The 21,458-nt window shown below is 42.4% G+C and overlaps 1 protein-coding gene across 3 annotated transcripts in view; it reads right to left on the bottom strand.

Moving 5' to 3' along the window:
- Positions 1 to 21,458, bottom strand: part of ZRANB3 (zinc finger RANBP2-type containing 3) — a 273,757-nt gene that overhangs the window by 10,942 nt on the left and 241,357 nt on the right. For all 3 annotated transcript variants that reach the window (XM_070476275.1, XM_020879240.2, XM_020879241.2), the window contains exons 13-17: positions 19,681 to 20,086; positions 16,493 to 16,687; positions 12,506 to 12,597; positions 8,557 to 8,658; positions 7,262 to 7,404 (exon numbers count right to left, since the gene is read on the bottom strand). In XM_070476275.1, the coding sequence (XP_070332376.1) occupies positions 7,262 to 7,404; positions 8,557 to 8,658; positions 12,506 to 12,597; positions 16,493 to 16,687; positions 19,681 to 20,086 (938 nt within the window). The remainder of the gene's footprint in view (positions 1 to 7,261; positions 7,405 to 8,556; positions 8,659 to 12,505; positions 12,598 to 16,492; positions 16,688 to 19,680; positions 20,087 to 21,458) is intronic.

The following is a 21,458-nucleotide window of genomic DNA, read 5'->3' as shown; positions in this document are numbered from 1 at the left end:
TGGAAATCTCTTGCTTTTTCGATGATCCAGCGGATGTTGGCAATTTGATCTCTGGTTCCTCGGCCTTTTCTAAAACCAGCTTGAACATCTGGAAGTTCACAGTTCACGTATTTTATCTACTACTGTGGATAGGAATCCCTTAGAAGAAATGGAGTAGCCATCATGGTCAACAAGAGAGTCCAAAATGCAGTACTTGGATGCAGTCTCAAAAATGACAGAATAATCTCTGTTCGTTTCCAAGGCAAACCATTCAATATCACAGTAATCCAAGCCTATGCCCCAACCAGTAACGCTGAAGAAGCGGAAGTTGAATGGTTCTATGAAGACTTACAAGACCTTTTTAGAACTAACACCCAAAAAAGACATCCTTTTCATTATAGGGGACCGGAATGCAGAAGTAGGAAGTCAAGAAACACCTGGAGTAACAGGCAAATTTGGCCTTGGAGCACGGAATGAAGCAGGGCAAAGGCTAATAGAGTTTTGCCAAGAGAACGCACTGGTCTTAGCAAACACCCTCTTCCAACAACACAAGGGAAGACTCTACACATGGACATCGCCAAATGGTCAACACTGAAATCAGATTGATTATACTCTTTGCAGCCAAAGATGGAGAAGCTCTATACAGTCAGCAAAAACAAGACCAGGAGCTGACTGTGGCTCAGATCATGAATAATTGAGTATTACTTAACCATAAAAAGGAAAAAACCTGCCATTTGCAGACATAGATGGACCAAGAGACTGTCATACTAAGTGAAATAAGTCAGAAAAAGAAATACCATATATAAATGCATATATGTGGAATCTAGGAAAATGGACAGATGAACCTATTTGCAAAGCAGAAATAGAGACACAGATGTAGACAACAAACATGGACACCAAGGGAGGGGGAAAGGGGGTGGGATAAATTGGGAGACTGGGATGGACGTATTATATACTATTGATACTACGTATGATGTAGATAAGTAATGAGAACCTTCCATGCAGCACAGAGAGCTCTTCTCAGTGCTCTGTGGTGACCTAAGTGGGAAGGAAATCCAAAAAAGAGAGGCTTTATGTATATGTATGAATATAACTGATTGACTTTGCTTACAGCAGAAACACAACATTGTAAAGTAGCTACACTCTAATAACAATTAAAACAAAAACTAAAGGTAGAATAATGTACACTAATCTCCACCTTGCTCTTTTTGCCTAAAGATACATTCTTGGAGATCTTTCCATATTAGCACACAGAAGATCGCTCTATACTTTTAATGGTTTCGTGTTATTTCATTATCTAACTAGTCTCTGATTAATGCCCATTTAGGTTGTTCTAGACTCTGCTATCCCAAATAATGCTGTAATAAATAGTCCTATCCCAAATATCCCTATTTTCTATACAAGAACTATCTGTAGAATAAATTCCTTGAAGCAGACTTGCCAAGTCAAAGATCTTGGGTGCTCTAAGTTTGGATAAGAGTTTGACACATTGCTGTCTTCTGGGTTGGTACCAATTTATACAGTGTTCAGTTGTGCCTGACTCTTTGTGACCTCCTGTAGTCTGCCAGGCTCCTCTGACCTCTTGCCTCTAAAAATTCCTCTAGGGAGTTTTCCAGGCAAGAATACTGGAGTGGGTTGCCATGCCCTCCTCCAGGGGATCTTCTCGACCCAGGGATCGAACCTGCATCTCCTGCATTGGCAGGTGGATCTTTCACCACTGACCCACCTGGGAGGCCCTACCAATTTACAGACCCCGCCAGCAGTGGATGAGAGTCCCTTACACTTTCACACACAAGGCATAGCAGTTAAAAACGTCTCTGCTAATGGCGACTGGTCTGTTGTTATAGCTTTAAATTTTAATTTCTCCTATTAAGAGGAGTGGTGACTATCTTTTCACATGTTTGCATATCTACTTGTGTGTCTTTCTTAAAGCAAAAAGGAATCAGAGTGAATTCTTTTAGTATTCTTTAACTTGCCCTTTTACCTCCTAAATTCCCCCTACATACACACACACACATACCATTTATTCAATCATTTTATTCCTTCCACAAAAGCATTTTGCTAAGGTATTCCAGCAGATTCTAAATGAACTTAAAAGCTTCCTAGCTTTGAGGGGCAATGAGATATTAAGCCTTGCCTATGGTATTATTCAATGTTTAAAAGCTTAGAAACTTAATTTGGTAACTTTAAAAGATGCTGAGAAATTTATTCAGAGATTTAAGAACTGAAAATAACCTCTGGCTTCCCTATGAGACGTTTAAGTACAAATGTTTGGAAACTACAAGAAACAGAACAACCAGCCTCATAGTGGGTTCGTGACAACTTTTCAAACGTAGTTGTGTTACCAATATTTAATTTTCCATTGAGGTCTGCTAAGTTCATAAGCATACCAACTCTCAAATGGATTACGATGAATCCCAATTTTGACAAGGAGTGAAGGAAGAATCTTGTCTCCTGAAGTAATTCTGGGATGAAGATGGTTGTGGAAGACGGACCATGGAACTTTTGCAATAAACTATTTTATTTTGCAATAAAATAAAAAGGAGTGAGTTGGAAAGTGGCCTGCACCAATGAGAACAGTGCTGGGCTCAAGGCTGCCAACCTGACCAGCTGTGGCTATATGATAAAAAGTTGGTATTCTAAAACGACAGGTTTCCAACTGAATCAGGCCTGCCCTCCAACAAGTGGGAACTCACTTAGGAACCTAAACAATGGCTGGTGATATTGGCTTTAGGAGTGAGCTGCTCAAAAGCTGACTGCAACCTCTGAGCTTGGGTGTAGCCTGCAAACAAAGTGGACAAATAATCACACTGGGAGATCTAGTTATTGCTTTTGGGAGAATTCCCTGAAATTAATATATCTTTGCCTTCATTCTGAGGCTAGTCCATCTTTTCAGAGATGACTCCTCTAATCTCCTGCCTACTCTAAATTAAAATATGGCTGTTGGTGTGGCAGCTGAGCCAATAGAGGGATCTAGGGAGTGTAGTTTCTAGCGTAACACTTCTCTCCTTGTCTCCACTAAGCCTCATGTTTCCAAGACAGGTGCCTCTCTGGTATAGTTTCTCCAGAAAGAAAACTATTTTCTCGAGCTCCAAAATCACTGTGGATGGGGACTGCAGCCACAAAAGTAAAAGACGCTTGCTCTTGGGAAGAAAAGCTATGTCAAACCTAGACAGCGTATTAAAAAGCAGAGACATCACTTTGCCAACAAAGGTTTGTAGAGTCAAAGTTATGGTTTTTCTAGTAGTTATGAAGGGATGTGAGAGTTGGATTATAAAGAAGGCTGAGTGCCAAAGAACTGATGTTTTTGAATTGTGGTGTTGGACAAGACTCTTGAAAGTCCTTTGGTCTGCAGGGAGATCAAACCAGTCAATTGTGAAGGAAATCAACCCTGCATATTCATTGGAAGGACTGGTGCTGAAGCTGAAGCTCCAACACTTTAGCCACCTGATGTGAAGAGCCGCCTAATTGGAAAAAACTCTGATGCTGGGAAAGATTGAGGGCAAGAGGAGAAAGGGGCAACAGAGGATGAGATGGTTGGATGGCATCACTGCCTCAATGGACAAAATTTGAGCCAACTCTGGGAGATAGTGAAGGACAGGGAAGCCTGGCATGCTGCAGTCCATGGGGTTGCAAAGAGTCAGACATGACCTATCAGCTGAACAACAGAAGGTAAACTTGGCAGGATGATGAGAGGGCAAGGCATCCAGTATCTACCTGTTCCCCATACAGACTTCCAATTCAGTGCCGTTGTCTTGCCCCTTTCACACCTGCTTTCAGAGAGACACACTTCAGTTCACTGTGACTGTGGTTCTACAACCAGAATCAGCATGCTTCCTTTATCATCACCCTCTGCAGAAGCACATGTTTCATTTTCCCGGCTCTGCTAAGTCCATGTCCCTGGAGCCCTCTCTCCCCCCACCTCTTTCTCATTAGTGACCAAGGTCTTTGGATCTACCTCTTTAATACCTCTCCTCATTCTCTCTCTTCCATTCCCATTTCTAATGCCTCAGTATAAGCCCCTATCTTTTTTTTCCAGGTCAACTGTAATTTAAAGACATCTCTGTCTAGGAGTCCCATCTCCTGGTATTCAATTGAACACTCACCCAGGTAATACTGCAAAGGGATTTTGCAGATGTAATTAAGATTACTAATCAGTTGACCTTAAGAAAGGGAGCAATTCCAAAAAACAAAACAAAACAGAAAGGGATTAATTCCAAGCATGAGAAGTATTTGACACATCATTGCTGATTCTGAGACATAGGGGCCTATGTGCTAGAACTAAAAAAGTCTCTAGAAGCAAAGGGTGGCCCCCCTGTCAATGGTCAGCAAGGAAACCAAAGTCCTACAGCCAGAAGAAACTGAATTCAGTCAACAACCTGAATAAATGTGGAAAAGTATACTTCCCAGACTATCATTAAGAACCTAGCCAGCTAGTATCTTTTTTTCAGTCTATAAAATCCAGAACAGAGAAACAAGTAGGGTCAACTTAGGCTCCTGACTTAAAAAATTGAGAGATAATAAATTCCTGTTATTTTCAGCTGCTAAGTTTGGGGTAATTTGTCAGGGCAGCAATGGGAAGCTAATGCCACCTGTCTCCCACTTCAAGTCTTGCCCTTTCAGTCTAATCTTTCAACTGGGGACAGGGGGAGCTCTTAAAAAATACAAATCTGACTACTTACTCCATTGCTTCTTAACACAGCTTTATCTTTAATAGATCACCTATATATGATATTTATAAATAATACTGTGTATCTGACTTAGGCTTGCACTGATTTTATGACTTTTGCTTTTACACTCTGACCAGCTGTCTTTCTTAGGTGGTGCTTCCATGTCTGCTGAAGAAGAAATAATAGGATGTGTTAGAAGTGGCTGGAATGAGCTGTAAATTCAGTTCAGAAGGGAATTATGATTGTGTAAAGAGAAGACCAGTACTTCAACTAAGACTATGGTTACAAAAATGAAAAGGAGAGGACTGGAGGAAGTATTGAGAAAAACAAAATAGGTGTGTTTTTTGTTATCTGTGTGTAGGTATGTGTGTGTACGTATATTTTTATATAAAGTAATACATAGTCATGGGAAAAGCCAACAAGTACAAAAGAGTGGAGGCAAGAGTCCAAAACTGGCAGCTAATGGATAAATCCAACTAGTTGATGGGCTTTACGTGACTCATACAGTGTTTAATTTTTAAATCTAAATTCGTGTGACATTAGATAGATTATTCGGAGAAGGCAATGGCACCCCACTCCAGTACTCTTGCCTGGAAAATCCCATGGATGGAGGAGCCTGGTAGGCTGCAGTCCATGGGGTCTTGAAGAGTCGAACATGGCTGAGCGACTTCACTTTCACTTCTCACTTCTATGCATTAGAGAAGGAAATGGCAACCCACTCCAGTGTTCTTGCTTGGAGAATCCCAGGGATGGGGTCCCACAGAGTCGGACACGACTGAAGTGACTTAGCAGATAGGTTATTACTTTCTAATTTGCTATAGGTTTACCCCCTACTCCATCCTTTTCTAGTTTTATACCTGACCTCATTCATTCATGTATGGTTCCTTGCTTTATTTTTAGTCACATGAGTCTGTAATCTCAGCAGGAAGTATAAAGTCCCTACAGTCTCCACAAATCCCCTAACCATATGGTCTAGAGTCAGCAGTGGCACCAGTGACGTTGTGAAACAGGCAACTGTTTGGAAGAGTGGCCCTGTTCACTGCAGGATTTTGGGTAGTACCCCAGACCTCATCCCAGTAGATGGTCTCAGCGGTATCCCCTAATTATGACAATCTAAGAAATGACCCCCAAGATTGCAACCACAGAAGAAACTGCCTCCAGCTGAGAACCATGTGTTAGAAAAACCTGATAGCAGTTCCTAAGCTATCTTCCCCAACACTATGTCACTAATAGCAATTACATATACTTGTGTCTCCATCCTTTTTTTTTTTTTTTACAGGCTTCCCAAGTGGCACCAGTGGTAAAGAATCTGCCTGCCAATGCAGGAGATGTGGGAGACGTGCGTTCAATCCCTGGGTCGGGAGGATCCTCTGGAGGAGGGCAGGGCAGCCTACTCCAGTACTCTTGCCTGGGAAATTCCATGGGCAGAAGAACAGTGAGCTTTGCAGTCCATGTGGCTGCAAAGAGTTAGACAAGACTGAGTAACTGAACACAGCAACCTTTTAATACACTTACTTTTACCCTTAACGATTTTCTATGTTCTCACATACGATATTTTGAGACAGCAGAAGAGGTCTTCACAGTATGAGGATTTAATGTACTTAACCAATTGTATTGGATACAGTTAATGGATTTTTGTCACCCATGTGCATGGAAAAAGCTAGAGATGATAAAAATGCTGGATGTGAGGATGAAGAGAGATTACAGGTATATGGAGACGGCAAGAGCTAAAGAAAGGGCCTCTTCCTGCCAATAGTGCTGCTTGGTTCGGTGCTTTGTGATCTCTTCCAAAACGAGAGCTGGGCTATAGAACAGCCGCCTGCTTTTCCTCAGTATCTTTGCTTCATGCTGACAAAGAGTCTGCAGAGACTAGGGATTTCAGATCACACAAGGGGATGTCTCTGTGAGGTAAAGATGCTGCTGCTGCTGAGAAAAGGGAGCGTGTAGAGATTTGAAAGGCACCTGTCACGATGAAGGTGAAAGTCACAAACCTGAGATAGTCAACCTTTCCTATTGTTTTGCTTCCAACCATGGGCATGATAACTGCCACCGTCCCCTAGTAGGGGCTTCCCATGTGGCCCAGTGGTAAAGAACCTGCCTGCCAATGCAGGAGACACAAGAGACATGGGTTCGATTCCTGGGTTGGGAAGATCCCCTGGAGGAGGAAATGGCAACCCACTCCAGTATTCTTGCCTGGAAAATCCCACGGACAGAGGAGCCTGGTGGGCTATAGTCCGTGGGGTCACAAACAGTCAGACGCAACCGAGCACACATGCACAGCCTACTTGGGCAGTGGTACATCAAACAGAAGCAGCTGCCACGCTCTATCACACCCAAGATTCACGTCCCAAGAGCACGATCAACCTGTGAGTCTGGCCTCTCTCTTGATGGCAGGACTCATAGTGAGCAAGATCCAGACACTTTGATTTTCCCCAGCAGATGTGATCAAATTCACAAAATATCTAATTATATTGCTACAAAATACGCTTTTTATGTATCATATTCCCTTAATCCATCAGAATTTTGTTAGTGGTTACATAAAATGTCTGACACTCCTACAGAAATAACTATGACAAACAATAAAATACAAAATGAAGAAAGGCAACTCATACCTCTTAGCGCTGTTTTGTTTGGTTTGCTGCTTTGCGATCTCTTCCAGAGCCAGAACTGGGCTGCGGAACAGCTGCCCGCTTTTCCTGACGATCCTCTGCTTCATGGCAGTTAGACTACTCCATTCTCGAACAAACCTCAAGATCTGGTGGAAAATGAGATAATGAAAAAAGTGTACAGTTTGCCAGGCATCTTCCTTTGAAAGCAAGGCTACGTATAGCATCTGAAAACGGATGTTTTATTATAACCCCAAACAGGCTTTGAGTCTCACGGTTTAAGGTTTTCTTCAGTTTGATGCAGTTTTCCTACCTTTGTTGTGAACCATCCATGGCCAGTTCTGCAGAGGTCTCTTTCAAGCCATCAGCTCTCTATAGGCACCATTTAGGACACTCGGCACATGTCCTTCATGCACAGAGACCAACAGCAGTAATGTGCTCACTGACACCAAAAACGCACACACCCCAACGGTGGCCAAGGCAAAACTGGATTTTGGGGGCAGTGGATCTTGCGGGGGTGAGTGTCAGGGCATCGTTTGTACCTGACTGCCTAAACTCTCACGGGAAAAAAGACGTCAATAATAAATCTGGGATATTTCACTAGTTACTCTTACTTACTAGTCAGTTATACATAATTGGCTATTTTCTGGTAATCTGAGCATCAGCATTAGATGACACCAAAGAAAACAGCTCACGGCTACCTTTTCTTTTAAGATGGGTGCAGCCGACCATGGCCAATGTTTTCATTTCTGCTCAAATGCAAAAACATCATCACTGTATTCTTGTAAACAGCACTATGATGCATGCTGGCTCAGCCCCCACACACGCTGACCCTCCTTAGCAGTGAAGATCAATCAGCACAGATCAGAACTAAGGCCTCCCCAGCAGGTACGTGGCCTGTGGCTGCACCCTGGTGCTTCCCATAAGGAATGGAGTCCCCCCACATGGTGTTATCCCTGCTCTCAGAGCTCGTCAGTGTTAGAACTTAACCTACAAAGATAAAGTGTGATTCTGTCAGATAGCAACCTCACAGCTGCTAATCCTGTGAATGAGAAAATAAATGATGTGAGGATGAGTCTATCCACAGAAACAGCAACCCGAGGTGTGATCGTTCACCAGGGTAACAGATTTCACGTTTATCCTGGTAAATTCACAGGCACTGCCTGGACTGATTAAAGTGCACCCAGTGATCTGACTCTGCAGCAGGCCACAAGCTGCTCTGCTTTTATCAAACTCAAAAATGGTCTTTAAAATTACTCAACAAATTTTCATTCAGAACAAATATGCAGGACGGTTCTTACCAGGGAGCGATTTTGTTTCAGCTGAAAGCTTGCTGGTAAGTCTTCCCACAGGTCTAATTTTATATCCAAAGGAATGAAATTACAGTTCATCTGGTTTCCATCCTGATTATAGATGAGGAAGGCAGTATTAATCCATTTTGTCTGTAGGCACTAATAATTACTTTAAAAGTAAAGAATGCTATTATTGCATTTCATGCCCAGTCTTCTACACTGATAAACTGAGGCAGCTCATTCCAGACAAGATTTCACCTGTACTGCCCCCATTGAGAGGAAACGGAGCCCAGGAGGGGGCCAGGCCCTCTGAGAGCCCCCGCTACATCTGGTCTAAGGGAAAAGCATACCACGGAGAGAGGTGTCCTCAGTCAAACATGAAGCATTTCTGTTATGAAGTGAAAGAAGAATCTCTGTATATAGAAATCTACTGTATAAACAAAAGTTTAACCCATATTCTGTCTCATTCTCTCAGCCAGAAAGAAATGTTACAGTTACCACAATCACTTTGGGGAAGGAAAAATACACAAGAAGTACTTAGATAGTGATTAAAAGTTCAGATGTGTAATTGTTATTCTGGCTGGGGTTCTGGCTGAAGTGAACTCCCATCAGACGTGGGGTTCTGGCTGAAGTGAACAGTTTAGAGGTATACTATTAACATGACGTAAGATGCTAAACATCTGTTACTGCTCTTCCTTTTAAAGGGTGCTCTTTCAGGCACTGAATGGGGGTTTTTATACGAATTTCTGTTTCAAGATTTTATTTCAGGTCTCCTAAGGTGAAGAGAGGAGAAGGCAATGGCACCCCACTCCAGCACTCTTGCCTGGAGAATCCCAGGGACGGGGGAGCCTGGTAGGCTGCAGTCCATGAGGTCGCTAAGAGTCTGACATGACTGAGCGATTTCACTTTCACTTTTCACTTTCGTGCATTGGAGAAGGAAATGGCAGCCCACTCCAGTGTTCTTGCCCAGAGAATCCCAGGGACGGGGGAGCCTGGTGGGCTGCTGTCTGTGGGGTCACACAGAGCCGGACACGACTGAAGCGACTTCGCAGCAGTGAGGTGAAGAGAAAAGCTTTCTTCTGAACTCTCCTGTGAAAATCCCTGTTGACATTTCACCTGCCTAGTGTCTCAAGTTTAGAACACTGATTGAATAATGCTTCATGGCAAGGGGACACGTGCGCATTTAGAAGAGCGGTAAAAATGCACTCGAGACTGTCGAGAGGTCAGGAGGTGGCTGCAGCACGTGCTTGGGGGCAGGCTCACTGTGTCTCACGCTGCTCAGGGCTTCTCGTACGGATGTGAGCTGGACCATAAAGAAGGCCGAGCGCCGAAGAATTGATGCTTTCAAACTACGGGGTTGGAGAAGACTTGAGAATCCCTGGGACAGCAAGGAGATCAAACCGATCAATCATGAAGGAAATCAACCCTGAATATTCATTAGAAGGACTGGAGATGAACCTGAAGCTCCAATACTCTGGCCACCTGATTCGAACAGCCAACTCATTGGAAGACTCTGATGCTGGGAATGATTGAGGGCAGGAGGAGAAGGGGGTGCCAAAGGACTTGATGGTTGGATGGCATCACTGATTCAGTGGACCTGAGTTTGAGCAGAGTACTGGGAGATGGTGAAGGACGTGGAAGCCTGGCATGCTGCAGTCCATGGGGTCACAAAGAGTAGGACATGACTTAGCAACTGAACTACAACGAAGGCACACTCTACCCTCTGCCATCTGCAGTTTCTCTCCAGTCTCCACCAGAGGAGGAGATACCCTGACATGATGATCCAGGATGCAGAGCTTTCACTGTACACAGTATGAAGTTTAAGGGCTTCTCAATTCATGTGTGTGCTCTGCCTGGGGTCTGCCTTCTGGGTTCTTGACCTTCTAGCCCCTGGGGGAGCCATTCTCTGTTATTCTCAGGTGATGGTCTCACGAGGGGCAGGAGGTGTCTCAGACACTTAGACCTGTCTCTAGAGGAGCGGAGGGCTTCTTGGTGCTCCCCAAGTCTAGAAGTTCCACCTGGCGGACCAAGCCTGAAGCCTTTTAGGGAAACTTGTCCTGCCTATCTTCATTCTTGATGTCGCTCTTGGCAGTGGTCCCAGAGTGGAGGCTGCTTGGAGCTTTTGGTATTCATGATCCTAGCCGTCTCCTAATCTTCTAGCAGTATCTTCTAATATTCAGTTAGAACTGAAGATTATTACATGGTACACCATCTCTCTGTATCTAATTATTTGGTTTAGCAGAAAACCTATAATTGAGTTTGGGCAGGCCCAACCTAACTTATCTTTAAAATGACATTATTTCAATAGAATGGCCCATGTGTTTAAAAACTCACAAATCCTATTTTATGATATTTGTAAAGATTAGAAGTTGGAACTGTAGATCAAGCAAAAGTGTTCATAAATCTCAGTAATTTTTTTTTCTCAAATACTCATACGAGTAAACCTTGGCCAACGATCCCCACATTGTCTCCAAGACCCTTTCAGAAGATCCAGAGAGACATAAGTTTTATAATACTAGTGCAACACCATTTGCCTTTTCCACTGTTATTCTCTTAGGAATGTCCAGGGAAGTTTTCCACGCAGAGGCAGATCTGAGAATCCCACCGTTTTCTATTATGCCTTCAGGAGAAACTGCTAAAGATGTAAAACAATGCCACTCTTTTCACTAAACATTATTTTTGTTTTGGAAATTATAATTACTTTTCACAGAGATATGCTTTTTATATAAGTATGCAATGGATTTATTAGTGCTAGTTTGTTCCTTTTTATTTACTTATTCACTTATTTTTGGTTGTGCGGGGTCTTCGCTGCTGCACCGGGCTTTTCTCTGTTGTGCTGAGTGGGAGCCACTCTGACGGTGCACAGGCTTCTCTTGCGGTGAGGCACCGACTCCGGGTGATGGGGCTCAGTAGTTGCAGCGCGTGGGCTTGGTGGTTGAAGCTTGCGGCCTCGAAAGCACGGCCTCATTAGTTGTGCAGCACAGCTTAGTTATTCCACGGCATGTGGAATCTTCCTGACCCGTGGGTTGAACCGGGTCCCCTGCACTGACAGGCGGATTCTCATCCACTGCACCACCAGGTAAGCCCTATTACTGCTAGTTTCACCTGGGTAAGTATTTTAAGGTGTTTCTATTTTAATTTCAAATTCAGTAAATGTCAAGAGAGATAACCCACATGGGGTTTCCCTGGTGGCTCAGTGGTAAAGAACCTACCTACCAATTTAGGAGACATGGGTTCCATCCCTAGGTCAGGAAGATTCCCTGGAGAAGGAAATGGTAACCCACTCCAGTATTCTTGCCTGTAAAATCCCATGGACCAGAAGCCTGGTGGGCTATGGTCCATGGGTTGCAAAAGAGTTGGATACGACTCAGTGACTAAACAACATAACCTACATAAACAAAGGGTCTTTGGGTCCCCAGCAAATTTTAGGAGTGCTAAGAGGTCCTGTGACTGAAAAGTTTGAGCGCTGCTAACGCAGGCCATGAACAGCCACATTATTAAAGCTTCCCAGGTTTACTCGGCATGTGTGGGCAGGCTGAGGCTTCTGTAAGGACGCTGCTGCTGCTGCTGCGAGATCAGCGCAGGAGGCGACTCGGAGTGAGAGTCCACCAGGGCCAGGCACTGTGCTAAGGGCCTCCCAGGAATCAGCTTATTTTGTCCTGGCAACGACCGCTCCATATTTTACAGTTGAGGAAATAGGCACAGAGCAGTCAGGTACTGTGTCCAAGATTCCACAGTCAGTAACAGATCTGAACCTAGGCACCCTGGCCCTAGTCTGCACTTTTTAACTACCAAGCTGTTTGCCACTCATTGTCTTTATATTTAACAGAGAAATCTGAGAATTAGCTTTAAGGAGGAAAAGAAGTCACTACCCATCTCACTGCTAATAAAATTATCTCCATTGGAACATGAGAAAAGGAAGCTTTGTGTATGTTTCCAGAATCCACATGATGCCTACCTTAGTATAGACATGAATCCGGTCAGTATTCTTACTTGCACAAAACATCAGGGTGTCATACACTGGCCAAGCATCTGAACTCTTCAACTGTTCTAATGAAGAAGATAAAAAAGAACCTGAAGGCATATCTACCCTCTATCCAGAACAGCTTACTTTAATCCTGTGTGGGTTAGGATGATGAAAGAGTTGTATCAAATATATCAGCACATCTGACAAACACGTACCTGGGCGTGAAATAAAACATGGCAGGTGATCTAAGAGCATACTGGCTTATATGGTAACCAGTTGCTTTGGAACTTTTGCTAATGACCCAACAAGAAAAAAAAAAAAAAAAGAAATTCAGCATTTGCTTAAAAAAAGATAAGCATTAGGCATAAGGGAGAATTTCCTACCCTGAAAGAGTCCTTATCAGTCTTGAAGGAGTCTAGAATCTATTCTTATTGCTAGAGAGGGTTTAAGTTGAGACCAAATGAACACTATTTTGATTATCCACAGCAAGACTGCTATGTCGAGGGCCACTTAAATGACTGATGCCTTATGGCCTGGTGCCTCATATTCACAAAAGGAGATGAGTGAACAAGACGTCTTTCTCATCATCTCTGTTTGTTTTTTTCTCAGTCCTACTGACCAATATATTCTGCAGAAAGGATAGGGTTATCCAAGCAGATCTAAATAATAATTAGATAGCACTTACCAAGCACTTACAATGTGCCTGGTACTGGTCTAAGCACTTATATTAACACCTCTCAGAAACAAGTTGTGTCTCTTACAGAGGAGGGAAGCAAAGGCACATCAATCTGCCCAAGGCCACTGGTAACAGAGCCCAGTACTCTGGCTCCAGAGCCGATGCTCTTAACTTCTGCCATGGTTCCTCAGTGACCCTTTAAAGTATTTTTCCAGATCCACAAGTCTATGATTTATTTGCAGTACCATCTATTTGAATATTTCTAATCGAGACATCAGTCACTTTACAAACTTAGATTGTGGATTATCCCCATATTTCATACATTCAAAAATGTATGCTTTCCCCACACTTTAATAAATCTGAAATTGGCATGTCTTCCAGTCAACAGCCTTGGCAGTTTACAACTATGGTTGGCCAGGTGACAGTTGTAAGGTAGTTTTCACTGCCTGAGCATGAGCTTAGTCATAACTACAACACTGTTGTCACTTCGACACTACACTTGAGATATATGTATTGTCATTTCTGAGTGTTGATTTTGATTACCTTCAAAATGTCTTCAAAATGTTTTACTATGGCTTGGGATTGAAATGAAAAGTTATAATGTACACCAAAAACTTGCATACAGGATGAGAAAGCATAAATTTGTTATTAGAGAAGCAAACATGCATCACTAGAGGGATAACCAGTTACTGTGTCATAGCTTTCTTTCTTTCTTTTGGCTGCGGGTCTTCATTGCTGAGCAAGCTTTTCTCTACTTACGGCAACCAGGGGCCACTCTCCAGGTGCAGTGCGCAGGCTGCTTACTGGGTTGGCTTCTCGTGTGGAGCACAGGCTCTAGTCTATGGGCTCAAAGCTGTGGCACACAGGCTTAGTTGCCCCAAGACTCGTGGAATATTCCCAGACTAGAGATTTAACTTGTGTCCCCTGCCTTGGCAGGTGGATTGCTATCCACTACACCACCAGGGAAGTCCCATCTTTTAATAAGTGCCTATTATAATCATTGTCTCCAGATCTGAAGAACTATGGTTAATGCTTAAAGATCAGAAGTCACTCTTTGATAAAAAGCCTTATGAGAACAACTCCAAATCAGCTGATGTTTTTTGGTAGCCACTAGTTACATCAGGGAATGTAATTTTCATTTTTTTCATGAAGTATAATTTAATGGTTCCAAACACCGATAGTATCTTTTGAAGATACGGCCTTCCTTCCAGACCCTCAGAATTCGTTAGAATGAAGCTACAATTTCAGAGTGGTATACACCACTCTGGTTCTAAAAGAGCATACGTGGGTAGAAGAAGCATTTTACTATAATGTCCTTTCTCTTTCTTCTATTTTTCAAGGAAATCCGTGTTAGTGGGCAGATGTGAAGAATATCGCTTTTGCAGCCCAGCGATCTGAGAAGTAAAGAAAAAAAGAGGGAATAGGTATAGGGGAAAATACCAGCATTGTCTACAGGATGAGGCCAATGCAAATTTCACCAGCAGAATAGAATTTCTAAAAGTCTAGTGATTTTTGAAAGGAATGTATAAGTAAAGCTAACATATGTCTTCTTCAAGGGGCCAATTTGTAACTAACAAGCAAGTATTTCCCTGCTGTAGATGGAGAGTCTCATGGCCCAGCTGATGACAACTGCCAGTCGCTGATTCTGGGTCTGACATTTTGTTCACTGACCTGGACACTGTCTGAGAGCAATGGTTTCATCCACACTGGGGCCAGTAGCACAGCACATACAAGGGAACTAGAGACAAAAAACCCGAGTCCAGATTGTCTGCTTAAAGGCCATTAGAATGAACAGACCTGAACAGAATCTATTGTGAGATAGTTTTGGGAAGACCTGGAGGAATTAGAGGAAATGAAAGCTGAGTACAGAAGAAAGGAAGATGCCTAGAGTTTAGAAATACTTAATACACATTTCATTTTAGAGCTATGAATCCAAGGCCAAATTATACCTATGTTTAACTTCCCTCGTGGCTCAGATGGTAAAGAATCTGCCTGCCAATGGGAAGAGCCCTGGGGAAGGGAATGGCACCCCACTCCAGTGTTCTTGCCTGGAGAATTCCATGGACAGAGGAGCCTGGTGGGCTACAGTCCATGGGGGTGCAGAGTTGGATACGATTGAGCGACTAACACTTCTATTTTTTTAGAGCTATGAATCTAACCCTAGACTATATCTATGTTTAACAGCAACTAACTTAAAAGAAAAACTTTGACAATCCATCCCGAACACTTTGGGGTTGTTATAACGAGACATCAACCTGTGGGTTACTATGGTCACAAACTGAGTAACAAAGAAAATAACCCCACAGTAAACTCAAAATCTTTTGCCAGCTGGCGCACAAAGATTGTGAGGGATGACATACAGGTTGGTTTTTGCCAACCACTGCAGCCATAAATAATGAATGGAATCAATGAAAGAAGTAAATAAACCTGAGACACTACATGGTTGGTTGCTCCTCAACACAGTCATGATTCACATAGTCTTGAAATTATGTTCCTCAAAAACATTTTACTTAAAAAAACAACAACCCTCAAAACTCTAACTATAAAATATGCTGATTAATTGTAGCCGCTTAAAAGAAATTCACGTGTATGGGCTTCATGGTGGTCCAGTGGATAAGAGTCCGCCTGCCAGTGCAGGGGGACACAGGTTCGATCCCTGGTCTGGGAAGATTTTCACGTGCCGCAGAGCGATGACGCCCGCGAACCACAGCTACTGAGCCTGCACTCTTGAGCCTGCTTGCTGCAACCACTGTGCCCATGTGCCTGCAGCCCGTTCTCCAGGGCACGAGGAGCCTCCACAACAACAAGCCTGCACATCTCAACGGGGAGAAGCCCCAACTTGTTGCAACTAGAGAAAGCCTACATGCACCAACAAAGACCCAGTGCAGCCAAAAAGAATAAAAAATACAAGAAATTCACTTGTAAAGGATTAATGATCTCCTAAGTGGCTGTCGATCATCTGTCAATCTTATAGCATCCATGGTGTCAAAAAGAACCCCCAAATATCAAAACCATGCTCTCACTGCAAGAATGGGCCAGGCTTGGTGGAAGCTGGGCAACAGGCCGGAGACAGCACACGTAGCCCATATGAGTTTAGCTCTCTCTGTAACATCTGAATGCCAACAACTCTGCTTTTCTAGCCATCTGGTGTTTATGTATGTAGTTACAAACGGTTGGTATCTTTAATATAAAAGGGAATACAAGGAACCTGGAACAAGGTAGTAATAGCAAACCTATTAACAGTGTTCCATGTCTAAGCGTATGGTTATTACTTGGATCCTGGAAATGGAAACAAGACTTACCATCACCTGGCTGGGGGATGCGCCTGTCTTCACTCTCAACTTTTGAAATTTCTTCCTTGCTCTCAGCTAACAGTTCAGGTGCTGAATGTGCCAGGACTTGTTTCTCTCCGTCAGAACTAGTGTGAATTTTTTCGGAGGTGTCCTGAGAATCATCTTTCTCGTTTTTGTTTTTATTCTGGGTGTGGCTGAGGCTACCTATTTGTAGAAAAAATTTGTACAACAAACAAAATAATTTGAGCAAAACAAATAATTTACATTTATATTTAGCTAAAGTCATTGTATACCCTAAAGCCAGTACAGAAAGTAGAGTTTAAAAATGTCACAGCTGAGTGGTACAAAAAGAAACAAAGTCAACAACATCTGTTCATTCTTTCTAAACATGTCTTGGGGATCACCAAGTACCACTCTAGGTGCTGGAAAGGCAGAGGGAACAAGTCAGAAAGGTCCCTGCTTCCTAGAGATTCCATTCCAAAGGGCGGAGATAAACAGGCAAACAAACAGGATCTTTTCTGCTAAAGAGAATAAGTGAGTAAGAGGATGGGGTGGGAGGCTCCTTGGAGCTGAGAGCTGCTCAGGGATCTGGGAAGCCTGGCCCCAGGGGGCCTATATTCTTGGCTTAGAGCCTTAGTGTCACTGGAGGCCATTAAAGGGTTGTAAGCACAGGAATGTAATGATCTGTTTTTAAAGCATCCCTCCATCTGCTGTGGAGAGAAGGACCAGCCAAAAGGAGGCTTCAGAGAGAGAGATGCTGGTGGCTTCCAGTGTGATGGTAGCAATGAAGATGTGGTGACTGGAATCAAGGTACTTTGTAAAGGCTATATTAGCAGAACTTCATGAGGATGGGAGGAAAAATCAAAGATGCTGCCTCCAGGTTTTTAGCACAATAGGGGAAGACAGGGGAAGAGAAACTTTGGTGTTAGATGTAGTGACTGTAAATAAAGAATTCCATTTTGGACATGTTAAACTTGAGGTACCCCTTAGACATCCAGGTCTAATGTAGGTCACTGAATACATCCAATCTGGAATTCAAATGAGAGATACAAATCTGGGAGTATGAAGTATAAGATGCAGAGGATAAGCAATAGATGTTAAGAACAAAGTACAAGAGAAATGTTACATACTGACAACTCTAATGATCAATGCTTTTGAATTGTGGTGCTGGAGAAGACTCTTGAGAGTCCCTTGGCCAGCAAGGAGATGAAACCAGTCAATCCTAAAGGAAATCAACCCTGAATATTCATTGGAAGGATTGATGCTGAAGCTGAAGCTCCAATACTTTGGCCACCTGATGAGAAGAGCTGACTCACTGGAAAAGATCTTCATGCTGGGAAAGATTGAAGGGAAAAGGAGAAGGGGATGACAGAGGATGAGATGATTGGATGCCATCACTACTGACTCAATGGACATGAATCTGATCAAACTCTGGGAGACTGTGAAGGACAGAGAAGCCTGGAGTGCTGCAGTCCATGGAGTCACAAAGAATCAGGCACAACTTGGAGACTGAACAACAGCAAGTATTCAATGTACATTACAGCAAATTTCAGCTAACCTACTAGAGACCACTAGTTAGCAACTTTATAAGACTTTCCAGTCCTGTATCCTAACATCCCTCATTTAATGTTTTGGATTCACTGTTTCCTCAAAGTGTTATGTGGCAGGTATTGATTTTAAAATTTAGATGAATTGGATGGAATTCTGCTTTTTAATACTTTTGGGATGCATCCAAATCAAGGTTGAAAATTATTATGTCAAACTGTAGTAGTATTAATCTAATAATAAACTATCATATATGGTAATATCACTGTTACTTGGAATATGTATTGTTCTTAAATCAGATTGTTTCATATTCACAAAAGGTGTTTTGTTTTTTTAGACTGCTTGACAGTTTGCTTATTAAATCATGGTTCTAGAAATCTTCACTGTTGCTCTTGGTATCATAAAGAAAAATCAGAACTTATAAAACCCTATTAAACCATAATTTTTATTGCTCAGTCATTCAATTTATAGACTTTGTGTGAACTAATATTATTTTGTAGTCACAAGATACTTTATTTTTATTGCCTATAGCAGTTGGAAATTGAATGAGATAATGCAAATTATGGGAGATATTATATGGGATAAGCTTGTGGCTCCAATTTAGTTCATAGACAACAGGTGTCCACGTTACAAATATAATCACCCAGATGGCAGACTTGTCAGTTTTGGGAGGAACACCCAGAATCAAAGGAGGAAAGACTCAGCTACTGATTACATTTTCTTTCAGATCAAAATTAAGGCAGAGGAGAGCAAGGCAAGCAGGAAGGAGCTGGAGCATTAGAGCTTCTATCTTTGCTGAGTCTCTTAATGTCGACTCTGAAGAATTCACATATGATGGGGAAGTGTGTATAATCATTACACACTTTGATAAGATTTAATTTATAATTTCTTCTAGTTTCCAAAACCATCCACTTGGCATTTTTAGTTACCATAAAAGTGGTGTCTAAAATTGGAAACAAAGAAATACTGATGATGTTTTCTTAAGACAACCACAGTTGTTAATAATCATTTCAAAAATAAAACACCAGAAAATGGCATATCACGCAAGCAAAACATACTCTGAGGTATGTTTATGATTTCTAGTTTTAAATAGCATGTTTTAGAAAAGGATAAACTCATAAAACAGAAGTGAGATTTGGTTTTTAAAAGAAGATCAATAGAGGAATTTTTATGATTTGTCATGGGAGAAACACAACACAATAAATATTTCAGTAGGCGAAGAAGCTACACTGGATTCATTCTGCTATTTAAACAAAATAATCTACAATTTCTTTAAAAACAAGTATTATCTACAGAGGAAAGAAAACAGCAGGTCTATGGCTATAAGGCATATTTGCTGCCATAGCAACAGAGCTTCTATTCCTGCCCACTGAATTCACATCCTGCTGGCATTAATCAGAAATGTCCATTTGTGCCAAATTAATGCCATGCCACAGACGCGAGGGATATACATTCTTGACAGAACTGGGAGCTTTTCACATTCCACAAGGGGATAAATTCACAGTCTCCGCTACGTGAAGCTCTTCCTCCAGCTTAAAAGCTGAAGTCGGAACCCAGTCATGGATCTCTGGTGACAGCAGTTGTCTCTAAACACACAGGCTATCTGAAGACACCACGGCTACCCGCCTCGTGGTCGCCCTCCACGTACTCACCAGCACGGGCCCGCGGACTCTCACACATCTCGCAGTGAGGTGACGCCGAATCATTGATGTAGGTGCAGAGAGCACACTGCCAGCCCTCCCCGCGAAGGCCTGGGGTGGTGGCCTGGGCCTCGGCCTCACAGGCCCCAACCGCGAGCCGAGCTTCGGCCTGCCCAGGCAGGCATGGTTTCTCCTCAGGGGGCCTGCAAGGGTCATCAATGGTGACCGATTTCAGTTTTTTAGCTTCAGGTGCAAGATCGCTTTCATCATCTCTTGTAGCTGTTTTTCCAGGGTCTGCTGGCACTACAGTATTTTTCTGCTGGGATACCCTTGATTCATCACAGGAGGTCTCCAACTGTCTTTTCTTAGTGTTTGGTAAAAAGAATGATCGAATATCACGCTGTTTTTCTTTTTCAAACTAGGAAAAAACAAAGTTATTAAATTAAGAGGCCATTGAGTGTGTTCTTCCTAAATGAAATAGCTTAACAAACTTGTCATTAACCATATTCCTCTATCTTTTGAATACCCTATTGGAAATGAATTCAATCCTGCAATGACTCTTCATATATACATGTATGTAGAATACCACTACTGTCTCCATAGACTTTGTGTCTAACTTTTTTTTAGCACTTACAATGTGTGAAGCATTCTGTGCATATTAACTCATTTAATCCTCATGCTAGCTCTGTGAGGCAGGTACTATTACTCTTCCCAAATTTCAAATGACAACACTAAAGCATTAGAGAAGTTAGGTCACTTGGCTATAGAAGTCATATAATAAAAATATACTTTGACCTCTAGATGTATGTCAGGGAAAGGAAGCAATTGTGTGTTTAAATATTTCAAGTCAATCAAGACTTAAAAAATGTTTTCATGCCCAAACTATAAACACAAACAATGTTCATAAACAATATATTTTTCATATTAAGTTTCCTGACCAAGGAATATTTTCAAATAGCAGTAAAGATATGAATTAGAACAGCTTCTTTAATAGACATAGTTAATTTATTTTTTCCACATTTCTTTTTAGACATAGTTTAATAATTATCTTGTTTCTAAGAAACAGATTTCTCTTTTCCAAAAGCAGCAACTTCATGATCTCATGCTTTTCATCTTCTTTTTGATGTGTAAATTTCAACCTCCTAATTAAGAGAAAGGAGAATAGCCATTTCCACAACTGATTAGCCAGCAGTTAAGGTAAATTAAAGGAGTTAATTTTAGAGAAGTCCTGCTAAGGCCTGAATTGGGTACATGGTGGACACATGCTGTGGCAGACTGTACTTCCAAAAATGGCCATACCAATTCTTATCCCATTTCACACACTTGTCTCACAGTGTCACACTGACACACCCACATTTAGAGGTGGGGTCTGTGTTCCTTTCCCTAGAACCTGGGTGGACCTTTGTAACGGTGTCTGTTGACAGGATGTCGTGAAAGCATCACTGTGTGTCTTCTGAGGCTTGGTCACTGATGCTAACAAGGCTTCTGGCACTCTCCTTCTTATCTTTCAGGAGGGGCCCTAGCCTTTGGGACACAGCCTCCACGTTGTGGGGAAGCCCAGGCCACACTGGAGAAACCATATGTCGGTATTCAACTTGACAGCCGCACATGGGCCCCCCAGTGACAGTCAGACGTGTGAGTGAAGCAGCTTTCAGATTCCAGTTCCCAGTCTTGGGATCATCCAGCAAAGGCCCCACTTCTCAGGGAGCAGACATGTCATCTCCACTGTACCCTGTGGATTCTTATCCACAGAAACCATGAGAAAAAATACACAACTATCATTGTTTTAA

This window comes from Odocoileus virginianus, chromosome 13, assembly GCF_023699985.2.
Source record: "Odocoileus virginianus isolate 20LAN1187 ecotype Illinois chromosome 13, Ovbor_1.2, whole genome shotgun sequence".
In the NCBI taxonomy this organism is placed as follows: domain Eukaryota; kingdom Metazoa; phylum Chordata; class Mammalia; order Artiodactyla; family Cervidae; genus Odocoileus; species Odocoileus virginianus.
This window is presented reverse-complemented; position numbering and strand designations above follow the sequence as displayed.